This window comes from Carassius gibelio, chromosome A6, assembly GCF_023724105.1.
Source record: "Carassius gibelio isolate Cgi1373 ecotype wild population from Czech Republic chromosome A6, carGib1.2-hapl.c, whole genome shotgun sequence".
Classification (NCBI taxonomy): Eukaryota; Metazoa; Chordata; class Actinopteri; order Cypriniformes; family Cyprinidae; genus Carassius; species Carassius gibelio.
The window spans coordinates 24,671,259-24,688,305 of NC_068376.1; the positions used below are offsets into that span (position 1 = coordinate 24,671,259).

The following is a 17,047-nucleotide window of genomic DNA, read 5'->3' on the forward strand; positions in this document are numbered from 1 at the left end:
AAATTATATACATTAATACTACTACAGTATATAAATAGTGTCTATCTATCTATCTATCTATCTATCTATCTATCTATCTATCTATCTATCTATCTATCTATCTATCTATCTATCTATCTATCTATCTATCTATCTATTCTTAAACACTGCTGTACATGCTATATTATGTTGTAAACTATTGCCAAGCTCTCTTTGAAGACCTCATTTTCCCCTGAACCTCTTGCACCGTAGGTTTTTTTTAGGCCAGGGTAGAAGCGGCTCTTCAAGCCTATGACTGCTCCATGATGTGTAAGTGATCTTGAATGCATTATTGATGACCTCCTTGAGCTGCAATTACTGTCAGGAGCGTGGGCACGGCTGTTGTGCTAAACACGTCTTCAGTGGAAAAAGAAACTTGTGCTGTGCTTGTTCTCCAGTAGTTGAGATATACTTCACATGAACTTACACTTCGTACATTTTGAAATGAGCAATTATCGATAAACCCAAATATCTTGATCCCAAGGGAATTGCTATCATGGCAGTGCTAGCTGTTTTATGAAATGTTATTTCATTCAGTATACTTTTTAGTGACAAATTAGCTAACCATAAACGGGCTTCTTTCTCAGATGAAGACTTGTAGTTGCATTTCCAGCCTCTTGTGTGTGTGCAGTTATTTAATTTTGATGTGTAAGCTCTGTTTATGGCCTGTTTGTGATCTCATGTCTTATTGATGATAGCAAGCTTGTGCTGTTTGCTTGGATCAGGCTCACCTGCTGACATACAGGTCTTCAAAACACATCACAGTGCATTTTCACTACATTATTAAAAGGGCAATATTTTGTCAACATGTGCCATTCTGCTCCGTTCTATTCAAATAGAGGTGGGAAACCAGCCACACAGATGTGCATTATTCACATAGACGACTCTAAAGTCTATGGCACATCATTCTCACAGATTACGGCCTGTTTGACTGTAGCTGCCTAAACTTAAAACCTCATGAATGACCGATTTTATTTGAGAGTTTGGATTTCTGAGTCACAACAGAACCAATGAGCTGTTTCAAAAACAGCTGGTTTGTATGTGAACATCATAAATGATAAAAGTTGGCTTTCATTGATGTGCTGTCCCATAAATCATGTCAAAAAACATTTAATTAACATTTAAATGCTTTGTTTTATGCATCATTGCTTCTTTTTAAGGTATGTCAGTTCACTTGCAGTTATCCTAACAGCTATTTTTAGTTCTGTAGTTGCTTTCTGTGTAAATGGGAGAAGACCAAATTCTCTGAAAAAGTTAATCAATGTTTATCAACCTTTACAGATGAATGTTATATCCAAACACCAGTTTTCTGCTAAATCCATTTTTTTCTACTGCTACTTCATCCTCAGACACCTATTTTTCCATTATGTACTGTATATTTGTCTTCGACTGCAGCTTGTCTGCTAGTTAAAATGGGGGAAAAAAATTCATAGTACAACCAAGTTTGTACATGACATGAGTCTAAACACAAAGTTATGATTTTGTTGAGCTGAGGTTGTTTTGCTATTACATAAGCTATAACTTCTGGTGATTAATGAGGTGGCCTATTACCTAACACTGTTGGTATACTTGTTTTCCCACACTGACAAGCATGTTCCTTAGGGGAGAATTCTATGGGGAGCTGGATGCATGTGTTCTGCCATTTTGATGAATGAAAAAGTTGACTCGTATGGTGGAAAATTGTTCTCTCTCTTCAAAAAGAGTTTGAGCTTGCTGCCGGTGGCCCCTAAGGGACGTTTGGAGAACAAAGGAGAACAACACGACGAATATGTCTTAGAAAACCACTCTGGAGGAGTTCAATAATGTATAGTCAATTTATGGCGTTCAGCACTGTATATGTTAGCACAGCACTGTAAATGTGACCCATAAGTAGCTGCGGTGTCTTTTGCTTTCAACTGTGCTATAAAGAAAGCACTGAAATGGACTTTCAGCACATCTAGTTCTTGTTTCTAATGCAAAAAGAGATGCATTTTCCTGTTAAAGGCTTCCATTATGATGAACCAGACAGAGACTTGGTTCCACTGGCTCTTAAAACACCACGGGAGGAATCCTGTTCTCGGAGTGGAGTCGTATATAAAGCCTCATTTCAAATTCTATGAATCTATTAATAGATGCTCCTCACAGACTTGTGTTATTTCTGGAACCTCATTGCTTAATTTATGCATGTCCAGAGAAAGCTCATTTGCATTCTATAGACATTCCATATTCTACTCGTGCATCCAGAGAGATCATTTCAAAGACAGATTCAGCTGCTGATGGAACGTTTTCATTTGAGCAACAAAACAAGGAACACAATTCAGATTAGAATTGCATTACCACCGATTAGAAATGTCATTACTAATGGGTTTAGATTATGATCTAAAAAAGAAGGAAAGAAAGAAGAAGAAAACCAAAAATGAGTTCTGCATATATTTAATAGGCTACTAGCATTTTAAGCATGTTTCATTTGAACACAATGGCTTGCGGTGTGATTTAGAGCTGATTTTTTATATATATATACATTCTCTCCTTTGGGGTTTTATACGTAATGCAGACATACATATCTCTATTGATACTGCTGTTTGTGAATCATTCATGACAGGTACTGAATAATAATGGTGCAGATTACTTCTGACTTCTAGCTGTTGGTGACGGAAGCTTTGTTATGTGATCTGATTTCACACATACCACATCAAAGGCTGAGGTTTCTCTCTTTAGGAAATGGCTGAAGGATGATTTTACTGACATTTCCTCCAAAACAGTTTATTAGAAGTGGCCTTGAATATCACATGCACTTTAAGTTCACTGAACTGACAGCTGAATATATTTTGCATGTTATCTTTCCTCTCCTTACAAACATTTACCATGGTTTCCACTTAAACACAACGGGTATTACTGTAAAATCATACTAAATGAATTTGAATTGTATGTTATTTAACTATTTAAAATGTTATATTTTACGTTATTATATTATATATTAAAAAACGAACAGAAAAAAAGTAATATTGTGAAATATTACATTTTAATATAACTGGTATCTGTTTTAATATTTTATTTTATGTAATTTATTCCTGTGGTGGTAAAGTTGCATTTTCATCAGCCGTTATTCACACGATCCTTCAGAAATTATTCTAATATGCTATATATATATATGAGACACACTTTTGAACTTAAATATTTTGAAATATTTATTATTTGCTGAATATAAACTTCAATCATTTATTTATTTATTTTGTAAAAGTGTTCACAAAAGTGTTCGCTGTAACTGTAGATCATTTTAATGCATAAAAAAAATCTTACTGACCCCAAACATTAATAAATATTTTATTTAGTCTGATTTTGAGTTTTCCTCATTGTTTTACTGTTCATTACATCATAGAGTGATCAAATATCTAATCATGCCTTTTTTTTCAAGTTAAAAAATTTCCAGAATAAATATCACCTCCAGAGATGAACGACAAACTTTGACCTAAAATAAAACAGATGGACAAGAGGTAGGAAACAACAGGAGAGGGCTGTAACTGAGGAAGTGGAGATTTAGTGGGGTTGAGAGGTGCCTCTAAAGACTTACCGCAGGCTCATGAGGGAAGGCCACACTGAGGGGGATCGATACTCTGCTAATGCAACTCACATTATTTCTCAGAATAAATTCTCCTGACTCGGAGACCGACACTAAAAGCACCTGGTGGTATTTCAGTGGCTCCGCAGGGCCCTTGGGGTCCCAGGATGGCTGCATCCAACTCGGACGGTCTACTAAAGCTCCAGACAAGCTTTCAGGACCTTTAGCAGCAAGCTCCAAGGGGACACATTAACAGAGAGCCTCACAATAGGCATTTTGATGTGTCTAACAAGAAGACAATAAATTGTCCCTCATTACTCAGTAATTAACTCCACAGTCCCAACCCCCCACCCCCGTCCTGACACTTAAATCACCCTTTCCTTCCACAAACACTCCATAACGCTCTCCTCCCCTCTGCCTGGTTTTTAATTTCCTCCTCTCCGTGGGGTGTAAAGCAAGAGAGTTTTCACTCCAAACTCTATCATTCCCTGCCATATGCGCTCTCCCTCCCCAGTCCATCTTCAACCCTACCCTACCTCGTCCCGTCCTCTGAGACCTCTCATAGAGCAACACCTGGAAAAGGGCATGGCATTATGACCGGGGATTATGGGAGTGAACCTAGGAGGATCTGCAGCAAAACCTAATGCTACCAATCCCTCAGGCCTTCACTATCCACAGGGCTTTTCACAATCCTCCTCTGTTAATTGTTAAAATTAGGTTATTAATTGGACACAGAGGAAAATCACCTGTCATGTCAGATGGGGATCACTTGCCGATTGAAAGGTATCTCTTATATGAGCCCATGGGCTTGATGGGCCTGTGAAACACACACTGGGATTGCATGTCTGCATAGCTCAAAGGCATAAAACACACCCTTGTTCATAAGAGGGGAAGCTCACTTTTTGATTGCGTTTATGGCTGACATACATCCACACTCATATGGCCCAATTTCAAAACCCATTGGTTGATAACTTATTGGGGACTACATAACTTTTGGAAATAAGGGATAATGGACTTCACACGCACATAGCTCAGCATTCATTATTCCAATATCATTTCCACATTGTAAGAATTCAAGAACCAATTGAATTCTTTTTTTTTTTTTTTTGGTAACATGTCAATTTATTTACACAAGATTTTACTTTTCTGACACATGTAACATTCAGTACAATTGACTACAAACTAGGTTTTTACAATAAGAAAACATAAGTGGTGCTTGTTCATGCAGAGCAGAGCATTGTGGTTGGTTGCTAGTGCTGCTATAAGGTTGTTTTGGTGTTTGATTTTTGCTGTTTGGGTAGCTCCTTCAGTTTAGGTCTATACGATTTCCCCCCCATCATATCATCCATAGTAAGTGCCCTGAATGGTACTAAAGACAGAAAAGTCATTGAACGAACAATGAAAAGACAGATGCAAAGAAATAACATGAACTTTTTGGAAGTTCTTTAAATAGCTGGCATGATCATATACAAAACCATTAGCAAAGCCCAACAGCCCCTGTGGCTCCCACAGCTATCACGTAATTTGACAGAGATCCAAAAGTTGTAGACATGCAGATGTTTACCATTTAAGCAGGCATCTGTGTACAGTTTATGTCAGAGAAAATGTGACAGGTGCCCAAAGTCTTTTTAAAGAGCACTTTAAGTGACCGTTTGTAAGTGCCTGCCATAAGAAAAGTGAAAGCAAAATAATCACAAATGAAATCTTAAATATTCCATATAGTTCATCATTCACATGCATTTGTATCTGAAACAACAACAACAACAACAAAAAAAACACTAGAATATAAATTTCACATCATTGACAGGAAAATAGCAACATTTTGGATGTATGTACACACATATACATATATACATAACATTTTTGATAATAGTAATTATATACATTGCAGTATCAAACATTTTGGATATATATATATATATATATATATATATATATATATATATATAGAATCATGTATATAGTTATATAGTGTAAATGGTGCAGCATTCTCCATGAATGACGGTGCAGAAAAAAAACCCAACATGTACACAAAAACATATTTCGCAGACAAACCGTAATTCAGAAAACAAAACAATACACACACTCTTGCTTGTAGATACCATGTTTACATGCTAGTAAGTCCCTTAAATCAAAACTACAATTTTCTAGAATACGATGCTACTGTACTAACATGGCAATTCCAGTGAAAGTGCTAATTGAAGCAACATAGCAAACTGATTTGCAGGTAGACTGATAAAAAAGTCATATGACTTTTTGTGCCATGATTTTTCTTTTACATAAAAATGGTGGGGAAAAAGATAGCACTACCCAATTCTTGGCTAACTGCGCTGAGGTTTTCCTGTTGTTTGAACAACCCGGTTGCTCCTTTGATATCTCTGTCTGTTAACTGAAAACAAATGTTTAGCAAGCCAAGATACCACAATAACACTCCAGCCCACTGCCTGGCGTGATCGTTCTCTTACCTTGACCTCACCCTGAAATAGATGCCTGAATTACATACACACGAACACCCACACAAAAGTGTAGCTTTCCCCATTACGTGACGAGAGCCTGGCGCTGAAAAAAGATCTATTACACCGTCGCAGTGCACTCGAGAGAGCAGTCTTCCTGAACGAAGAACAAAGGTTGATGGGCCCTAGAAGGACAAGTGTTCTACAAAACACTGTCTCAAACCGGCTGTTAACACTCTAGTTTAAAGAAGCCATCTACACAGGGACACACTGAAGGCCTTCTCTCTCCACTTCGCTCTTCATTGTGATAAAAATCGCCATACGTTGGCACAAGGGCCTGTTATTGTGTAAAACTGTTTACCTAGTGAAGCTGATAGGATCTTTTTATCAGCCTTTTTGATGAACATCCTGAAAGTGTTTTTGAGTTTTCGAGTATTAGATCAGTTCGATAGTTAGTCAGAACTTACTTTTTGTTAAGGACCCTATTTTACCAGAGGTCTTGTGTTATTTAAGAGAAAGCCACTCACATTAACCAATCAGAAAACCTGGAGGCACTTCTCCACCACTTTAACCAATGGTATGAGTTTAGGGGCCAGACTATGGATGATATACAGTACAAGTTCCAATTGTTGCTAGTTGCACAGAAATCACTAATAGTAGCTTTAAAGATCATTATTTTGTGTATTTGGTGTAACAGAATATGTTGACCTGCTTTAATGTTCAAAAAACATTTTTTTCCAAATTCTGTACATTATTGTAGGTCCTCTATGCCCCGCCAATGCATTGTTTTCCACAAAGTCCTTCCTTCTAACAAGCGCAGTCTGCTCTGGTTGGCCAACTGACCCAGTGCATTGTGATTAGCCTAAAACGCAAGCACTCGTCAGAAATGTAATGCCCCTTTACATGATCGCAAGCTTTCTCTTTCAAAATAAATTTAAAGACAGATATTAATGTCCTTAGTTATACCATCAGTTCAAGCCCGAAAGGGGAACAGAGTCGTGTGACAGACAGTGATAAAGCTCCTGTGTGTTTGCAGTACACAAGCTACAAACAGTTAAGACAACTGACTCCACCGTGTGACTGTCTCTCTCTCTCTCTCTCTCTCTCTGTCTGTCTCTCACACACACACACACACACACACACACACGCACACACACAATGCGCAAAACTCCACATTTGACTAATAATAAAACATACCTACAGTAGCTGATTCAGAAGTGCCAGATTGCTGAAGCAAAGTCAGAATGACTTCCTCTCCTAGGTTCACAAAACCGTCGTCCATAAAATGCATTGCTGTTCTATTGTAAGTAACTTTAAAGATTCCTACATGCATCTACTTTCAGAGGGCCAAATAAAGTGCTTTTGCTTTCGCCTAGATACACACAGCACCTCCCTGACATGGCTGCTTCAACACTAACTCCGGTTACTGAAACCACCGCAAATATTTCCACATAGTGGCTTAGACGTGGGGCCGTATTTGAATGAGCCGTTTTAGGGGGGCGTGGCAGACTTTGATAAAGAATATCTCTTTGGATTTGAAACTTTAGTCTTTGCAAATTTACAGATCTTCTTTATGTACCAAGAGATTGTAACACTCCAAAAAGAAAGGAAAATTTGAAATCGCATCATATCACCCCTTTAATGTCATGTTAACATTTATTTTCCAAGACTTATTTTGATTATGATACTGTAGGTCCAAATTAACATTTACTTCTGTAGCTTGCTTTGGCATAGACCATTTTTTTTCAAAGTGGCATAGACACTTTATTTCAAAGTGATGTGGAATTGAAAGGTTTTCTCCCAAAAAAGCAATATCTTCAGTTTTGCAGGGACCTCAGTGATAGCAAACCTCAGAAATTTCCATCACTAGTTCAAGACATTCCCCTGTTTCGTGGCAGGCGTCTGTAAGGCCACAGTCAAAATCACAACTGCAGTTCCAGCTGTTATTATGTGAAGGTTCTGCGGGTGGTGAGAAAAGCATGTAGGCAGGGCAGATGGAGTGAGCAGCTCGCTCCAATGTTTCAGGTAGCATGAGGAACAAGTCGTAGAATCGGCAGAAGAGACAATTCAGCACAATCCCGGCACAGAGTTCTGAACAACAAGAATAAGAAATGATTGGATTGTGGATAGTCAAAAGGGAATGCTAAAGCATCTATACTTTATTCACATCTGCAGAAAGTGTATTTAGAAGAAGCATGTAAAACCTTCCCAATGGAGAGTACACTTGTAGCTTTTCTGTTTAATTAAAAGTAACATGATGCTTCAGATGCTGGCAATCCCTGTTGAAAACAACAACAACAACAAACAGCATATGCTTGTTGGGTATTTTATGAAGCATGGCACCATGATTGAGCTGGTTTAAGATGATCCTTATTTGGTCCTGAGCAGTTGCTAGTTGTTGTTTTTTTCAACAGGGATATGTCATGAAAACAAAAGGCCAGAACAAATAAAAAGAAAAAAATAAAGTACTGATGCAATAAAAAAATGGCCATGTTACAGTTTGGTCATGTTAATTTGTTATCTTATTTTTCACAGTTAAACTGAATGTAACGTTACGTTAGTTTTCTTAAGGCTTGCTTGTGTGAGGAGGAGGCGGTGTTCTCAGCTTCTTCAGAAGAGAGGCAATGATGAGTTTAAGGCAAGTAAACTTCATAATTCCATCATGTTATTATTATTATTATTTTTTTACTAAGACTAAAAGAATGTTTGTTTTTTAGATGTTGAATACCAGAGAGAAGATAACTTAATTCTTTTGAGACTGATGAGAGTTATTTTTGGAAAATAAATGTTTCTGTTGTGTCCTGCCTGTTTACTTCACATTTTGATGCAACAACAGTATGATTACATGTTGCTATTTTATTTAAACCATCGATGTCCCCTTTTTCTTTGCAGAACTCAAACTAGCTTTGAAATTAAGGACACAGAAGCCTGCTTGTGTGAGGAGGAGGTAATTTTCTCAGCTTCAACGGGAAGAGAGGGAAAGACGGTTTAAGGCAAGTGAACTTCATAATTACAAATCATTTTTTTTATTTTTTAATAGGAGTAAAATAATGTTTGTTTTTTGTTTTTGTAGATGTTGAAAGCCAGAGACATAGGAGAGCATTCTTTTGAGATTTATGTAAGTTATTTTTAGAAAAGAAATGTTTCCTGTTGTCTACTGTCGGTTTACTTCACATTTTGATGAAACAACAGTGTGATTACATGCCCATTCCATAAAAACCATCAATGTCTGTGTTTTTCATTGCAGAACTCAAACCAACTTTGGAGTTGTCTGATTTGGAGAGTCATCATTCTTGGTCTTCCCTCTTAAAGGAATAGTTCACACAAAAAAATCTTTTATTTGCCCTCACGTCATTCCAAACCTATAAGACTTTTCTCTGTCTTTACATTGAAAAAACACCCTTTAACATTTGTAATTTACAAAGAAACTGCACTGGGGAAAAAAACTGCTTTTGAGTGGCCGTCTCTAGCAGAGCTAAGTTATGATATTGCTGAAACATTTTTAATTAATTTTAAACATTAACAGACAGGCTACAGTATTGTTCAAAATAATAGCAGTACAATGTGACAAACCAGAATAATCAAGGTTTTTCGTATATTTTTTTATTGCTACGTGGCAAACAAGTTACCAGTAGGTTCAGTAGATTCTCAGAAAACAAATGAGACCCAGCATTCATGATATGCACGCTCTTAAGGCTGTGCAATTGGGCAATTAGTTGAATTAGTTGAAAGGGGTGTGTTCAAAAAAATAGCAGTGTGGCATTCAATCACTGAGGTCATCAATTTTGTGAAGAAACAGGTGTGAATCAGGTGGCCCCTATTTAAGGATGAAGCCAACACTTGTTGAACATGCATTTGAAAGCTGAGGAAAATGGGTCGTTCAAGACATTGTTCAGAAGAACAGTGTACTTTGATTAAAAAGTTGATTAGAGAGGGGAAAACCTATAAAGAGGTGCAAAAAATGATAGGCTGTTCAGCTAAAATGACCTCCAATGCCTTAAAATGGAGAGAAAAACCAGAGAGACGTGGAAGAAAACGGAAGACAACCATCAAAATGGATAGAAGAATAACCAGAATGGCAAAGGCTCAGCCAATGATCACCTCCAGGATGATCAAAGACAGTCTGGAGTTACCTGTAAGTACTGTGACAGTTAGAAGACGTCTGTGTGAAGCTAATCTATTTTCAAGAATCCCCCGCAAAGTCCCTCTGTTAAAAAAAAGGCATGTGCAGAAGAGGTTACAATTTGCCAAAGAACACATCAACTGGCCTAAAGAGAAATGGAGGAACATTTTGTGGACTGATGAGAGTAAAATTGTTCTTTTTGGGTCCAAGGGCCACAGGCAGTTTGTGAGACGACCCCCAAACTCTGAATTCAAGCCACAGTACACAGTGAAGACAGTGAAGCATGGAGGTGCAAGCATCATGATATGGGCATGTTTCTCCTACTATGGTGTTGGGCCTATTTATCGCATACCAGGGATCATGGATCAGTTTGCATATGTTAAAATACTTGAAGAGGTCATGTTGCCCTATGCTGAAGAGGACATGACCTTGAAATGGTTGTTTCAACAAGACAATGACCCAAAACACACTAGTAAACGGGCAAAGTCTTGGTTCCAAACCAACAAAATTAATGTTATGGAGTGGCCAGCCCAATCTCCAGACCTTAATCCAATTGAGAACTTGTGGGGTGATATCAAAAATGCTGTTTCTGAAGCAAAACCAAGAAATGTGAATGAATTGTGGAATGTTGTTAAAGAATCATGGAGTGGAATGACAGCTGAGAGGTGCCACAAGTTGGTTGACTCCATGCCACACAGATGTCAAGCAGTTTTAAAAAACTGTGGTCATACAACTAAATATTAGTTTAGTGATTCACAGGATTGCTAAATCCCAGAAAAAAAAAATGTTTGTACAAAATAGTTTTGAGTTTGTACAGTCAAAGGTAGACACTGCTATTTTTTAGAACACACCCCTTTCAAATAATTGCCCAATTGCACAGCCTTAAGAGCGTGCATATCATGAATGCTGGGTCTTGTTTGTTTTCTGACAATACTGAACCTACTGGTAACTTGTTTGCCACGTAGCAATAAAAAATATACTAAAAACCTTGATTATTCTGGTTAGTCACATTGTACTGCTATTATTTTGAACAATACTGTATATCACTACTGTAAATACTACAGTACATCAAAACATGCATCCATTTAGAACGGAAATTATCACATCTGTCTAACACACATGCTGTTACTGTCACATAATATGTCAAAAAGCACAATGATGTGTGATGAGTGAATGATATCAGTAATGCTCATAATGACATGGCACCATCATGCCAACAGCTTAAAAAGCCCATAGAGTATTACATATGTTATAGAACTTAAATGCCGCTTTGAAAACTCTTACCTTGAGATCTCGGCTGATGGGGATAGACACTTAAAGGCCCTTAATGACCTGGAGTCAGTCTGCACCTCTTGTATAAAGAGTTTAAAAGCTTCCCAGCTCTCGCTGGGCACTTCTGTACACATGCATAATTTACTGAACCACCTTTTCCTTCCAAAGAGAGAAGGAATAGAGCTGTGTGGAGATGATCAATTATCATCCATCTGTATAGGTGTTTTTCCCTTCCAGGCACTTTCAGGTGATTACATGAAAAGGGGGATGACACAGAATCAAAATATTTGGGTGGATTTTAGTGTAGTCAACTTAATGTGATGGTCTGTTTTAAAGAAATGTTTCCACACAGCCAAGGGCTTTGTGTAAAAAAAAAAACCAAATAAATAAACCAAGCTTCAAATTGGGCTTTCAAGATTTAAGGCCCTATCCCAATTCTATTTTAAACCCCTTCACCTACCACTATGTCTACCTCTTCCACATGGCCCTTGAAACAAAGTGGCAAGGGACAGGGGTCTAAATATTCCCCTTTAGAAACGAGACACCATTACTTACACATCATAATATGTAATCGCTAGTTCCTACCTTAACGGAGATGCACCAATGTTTTAGGTGTAGAAATGAGATTGGGCCTAAGTAGATCTAAGCATAATACGGGACAAAATACCCTTGCCTTACCTTAGCATAAAAGTAGGAATTAGAACCTCTGAATATTTTACCAGGAAAGGCATCATAATGCATGTGTAAACCTCGACACTATGACATAATTACTCCTATATTAACTAAATTAATTACAGAGAAAGTAGTATTCAATCAAAGTTTCTTGGTCAATTACAAAATTTATGCTTTAGAAAATTTCACTCCTCTGAGATGGCTCTTTTAAAAGCGTTTAATGACATTCGTTGAGCTACCGACTGGAGATACAGGAGTAATTTTAGACTTGAGCACTGCTTTTGTGTGTTCATCTGTCCTGCTTAGAACAGGTAGTGGGCATTAGAGGTTCAGCCCTAAATTGGTTCCAGTCTTATCTTACGAATAGAAGTTTCTCAGTTAATATTGGTAAATTTTACTCCTCAAGGCTCTACTCTAGCTCCAATTGTTATTTTCCTTGTATATGCTTCCCTTCGGATCTTTCTTTAAAAGTATGGTAGAAGTTATCATATTTATGCAGATGACTTGTCTTTTGGATATTAAATCATGGATGTCCCTACATTTTTTAAGTCTGAATGATAGTAAAAAAGAGATTGTGTTGATTACCCATTCCCCTTTGTGACTTTGGAATTGTCTTCCAACAAAAATCAGAACCGCCCCTACACTATCCATTTTTAAATCTAGGTTAAAATCATTTTAATTTGATCTATCTTCTTATTCATGATTTGTATTTGCTTTGCCTTGAGTCTTGCAGTTTTATCTGTGATCTTGTCTTTGTTTTAATTATGTTAATGATTGCTTACTTCGTACAGCACATTGGTCAACGGTAGTTATGTTTAGTTGTGCTTTATAAATAAATTGAAATTGAAAAAAATTTAATTAACTAATCTGAACCTACTGGCTGAATGAGGGGAAATATATTGTTCTAATTAATTTCATATTGAAAAAGCTGTTGAATCATAAAAGTCAAGCAAAAGAGCTCTCTGAACATGGCTTTAATAATTTATCTCTAAATGTAAGTTTAATCAAATGTGCTGCTTAATTCAGATAATAAAACATGCAGATGTTTTATTAAATCACATGCTTTTCCTTAGTTTTCATTTTAAATTATAGATAGATTTTAATAATTTACTATTTAAAATGCATAATTATATGCTTGTGGCAAAAAAAAAAAAAAATCAAAGGATTTTTTTAAACAAGATAGTGTATAAACTCAGAGCTCATTTAAGAGAAAATTTGTATTTTAATTCAAGACAATTCGCAGTGGCAGTTCAAGTTGTAATTATTATTCATTAGAGCACTTTGGCCATTATGGTGGTCTGGGAATGAGGAAGCTATCCAATCAAAAAACCCAGGTGTGATGATGCATGACTCACCTCCTCTCTCCTGGGAGTCAGATAGGGAGCTGGTGGAGGAGGAGGCAGTGCTGTATCTGTCCACTGAGCATAAGGAGTATGTGAATTCTGTAGAGTCCGTTTCGGCTTCTTTCTCCCAGAGATCCAGCTCAGGAATTGGCGAGAGCCTCCTAGGTGCTGTGCTGGATGCCTCCGTTACTGCAAAAGAGCAAGAGTTTTTGAATAATCTGCATGTTTACATTTATGCATATTGAGCAAGATATGGTTGATCTACACTCACCTACTGTACTAAGTGAGATTATACAAAAGGTTTTCATAAAATCCTCTAAAGCATAACAAGTCATCTAAAAAAGAAAATTCTGTCATAATTTTAAAACCTGTATGTTTTTCTTTCTTCCAGAAAACAGAAAAGGAGATTTTTATAGCAGAAAATCCATATAATGAAAGTGAACAGGGACCACAATGTTTTCAAAACAAGATAATGACAAAATGTATTTTCCTCACAGAAAACTATGATGTGACTTCAGAAAAGTTTGAATTTAGTTTCAGAGTTGTATGGGGAAATTGTTTTGTTTGTCCTTTTTGGATCTTTACTGCCCTGGTGCCCATTCACTTTCACTGTAAGAGTGTAGAGTAAATAATGGTTCCACACAGGTTCCACATCCGCAGTCCTCATTAAAGCCATTAAGTACACAGTCTTTTTAGCTTCAAATCAAAGTGTGTAATGTCTCCGCATAGCTGGTTGGTTTGTTTCATGGCTTATAACTCTTTAACAAAAGACTTTTGAAAAATCCCTGAGGGAAAAATGAAAGGGAAAATTACTTCTGGAACCAAGGTCTCTGAAAAAGTGGACGGGCACTATTGCACTCTATATTCACATCTCAAACACATGCCATTGTCTGAGCCAGAAGCCAACATTTTGTCATTCGTCTCATACAAACAACAATGTTGTTAAAGTGCCATAGAGCCACATTTTATTATTTTCTCCACACAGTTTTGGAATGCTTCCTTATATATTTATCTCTGCACATTTAACTGGTCAAAGGAGAAAGTGTAATTTTTGCAGTGCTCAAATTCATCACTTTTAACATCCCTGTCAGTAACAAATCCACCTTTATATATGCAGAAGAATCAATGTTCTCTAATCCACCATGTCAGTTCTCATTTCAAAAGTTCTTTCATCCTGAAGCAATGTTTATCAAGGCCTTTCTAGAAAACATGCTGAGATGTGTTCCTGTGCTTTCACTGGTCTCAAAGTAAGCCCAGAAATCATTCAATAATGAATCTGCCAGATCTGAATGCAAACTATTAATGAATCATTGCTTTGGCTGCACTACCTTGTTTATTTTTTTCTTCCACCTATCCTAAATGAATTATTCATTGTGCTTTTCTCTCTTTTATTTAACATTTAATGTCTTATGATTAATTAACACATGGGACATATTTTCCGTAGAGGAATCTGCATTGTTAGTCCAAAATAAAAAAGAGAAGGGGAAAGACAAATGAAAATGACTTTGGGCTGTATTGGCCTTTTTTCTTTTCACTCTCTCTCTCTCCTTCAGATTGAATAATTTAGAAAAGGGGATAAAGAAATGTCTCTCCAGAAAGTTCTGTGGTTTCTTCACTGTGTTCTCGCTTCGTGAAGGGAATGTGTTATGATATGACAGATGTAGAAGATTAATCTTTTTCGTGTTTTATTACAAGAGAGCACATGCTCTTCGACAACACAGTCACAGGATTTAAACAGCAGCCTCGAAATGAGCAGATTCTCAGGTGTGCCATTATCAGTTGTTCACAATCACAGCGTTCAGACATAATTTTATGCATGATATAATCTCTAATACAAATCTTTCTGATAAGTAAATGTGGGGATCAATGGAGTTAAAGACAGTGTGACAACTAGCCCCAGTCTAACCTTATTTGTGTATACCCCACCATCATAAAAACTACAATTTGGGGGGATTTACCGGATGGGAAAAGGGATAGTCACAGTGAAAAAAGGGGGGACAAAAACAGATCCATTAAGACGGGACAGGATTCGCCTATTTCTAACTGCTGTGAACGCTAATGCACTGTTGCATCCTTCAATCAATAACCATCTCAAAATGAGTGAGAAAACATTATTCTCAATATGTCATGCACCAAACCAAAATTGTTTCAGTCTGTTAGATAATTATAGGAGCGTGTCGGTTTTTATTTAACTTACCAGCTTTTACCAACGTGCTTCTCTCCCCAGTTTTGATCAAATCAAGCTCGATTTCCGAGTTTTGTCCAGCCATCTGTCTTACTGTGTGATATCAAAACAATTGTCATATCAAGGTCCGATTCATGAAAAAAGTACAAAGACACTGCTAAAGTTGTGAATGAAAACTTACCATTGATATAACGTTACAGTTATCTTAGTGGCGGGAATATCAAGACATCACATGAGAGATTTAAGCATAATAACACAGATGCACGACACGCCTTCAGCAACACACTAAAAAAATCCTTTCGCACTTCAGCAGATAAAGCTGTGCGTCGCTTTTTTTTTTTTTTTTTACAAATGATTAGTTACAAAGAAAGTTGGTGAGATTGAAGATTACAGAAAGCATACTGTCATCAAAGCAGAAGGGAGGATTTCGTTTCTCTCACCCTCCCGCTAGTCGTCACTAGTCAGTCGTCACAGAGAGAAGCGACTTTGATTGACAGGTGTGACACACCCAAGTCTAGCGACGACGTTGTGACGTGCCTGACAGCTAAAACAGTCTATGGCTAAAACGCAAGGTAACCTTTCTAAGTTTTGCCATTCACAGATGATTAATTTAGTGGTAGATCTCATTATTCATGTTCAAACATGTCTCCATATGCATATTTGATGCTGAGGTTTCTAGAAGATGACGCAGTTTCCCCACAGTTAACTTAGTAGTTTTTTTTCGGCCCTGTACTTGGCACTCGCTTACACGCCACTATAATTTGATTAATAATAACAGTGTCTAACAGCAGCATCGTGCATTACAGACGAATTTTAACGGACGCCCACAGTCATTTCGTCCACATAGAAATTATGTTGGTGGAAATGACATTTTTACACTTTAGACATTTTTTGAAAGATATCAGACTCTTTTGTCATTTGAGCATTTTATCTGTGTTAAATAAAAATTTCAGTTATTTTCGTTTATTATTATTTATTTATTTATTACTATTATTATTATTATTATTATTATTTAATACAGCTGGACTGGAAATGAGGCACATAAAAAAAAAAAAAAATCTGTTGGGCAATTAATATTTACCTTGATTTTTCTCTACATGCTTTTCACAAAAACTACTTGGTAAACAAATACACAGATTTTGAAAAAAAATATATAATAATAATTGTGTTGGAAATGACACAACAACAAAGTAATAATGTTCATGTTCATACAAATAAATATTTAAATATATTAGTATGTGATATATTAATTTAGCTCTTTTCACTCTGTTTAAATTGACAGTATTTTTTTTATAGAATAATACATTCATGATGGGTTTTCATATTCAAACTGTCTTGGAAAGTTTTTACCATGCCTTGATTATTTATTTTTCAAAGCCTTTTTATATCATTGTCACCTACTAAGACTTTCAATCTTAGAATGTGAACTGGATATAATGAGAG

At 36.7% G+C, this 17,047-nt stretch overlaps 1 protein-coding gene across 2 annotated transcripts; it reads right to left on the reverse strand.

Moving 5' to 3' along the window:
• Positions 1–7,622: 7,622 nt before the first annotated feature.
• mdfic2 (MyoD family inhibitor domain containing 2) lies at positions 7,623–16,063 on the reverse strand. 2 transcript variants are annotated; one of them, XM_052600047.1, is made up of 4 exons: positions 15,786–16,063; positions 15,617–15,689; positions 13,432–13,608; positions 7,623–8,100 (listed from the first exon to the last, which is right to left on the reverse strand). In XM_052600047.1, exons 1-4 carry the CDS (start codon positions 15,786–15,788, stop codon positions 7,844–7,846), a joined length of 510 nt encoding a protein of 169 aa, XP_052456007.1. In that variant the 5' UTR covers positions 15,789–16,063; the 3' UTR covers positions 7,623–7,843. The 2 variants fall into 2 exon arrangements, with proteins under 2 accessions (XP_052456007.1, XP_052456008.1); XM_052600048.1 differs by having other exon boundaries at positions 15,617–15,697; positions 15,786–16,062.
• Between the last annotated feature and the right edge of the window lie 984 nt (positions 16,064–17,047).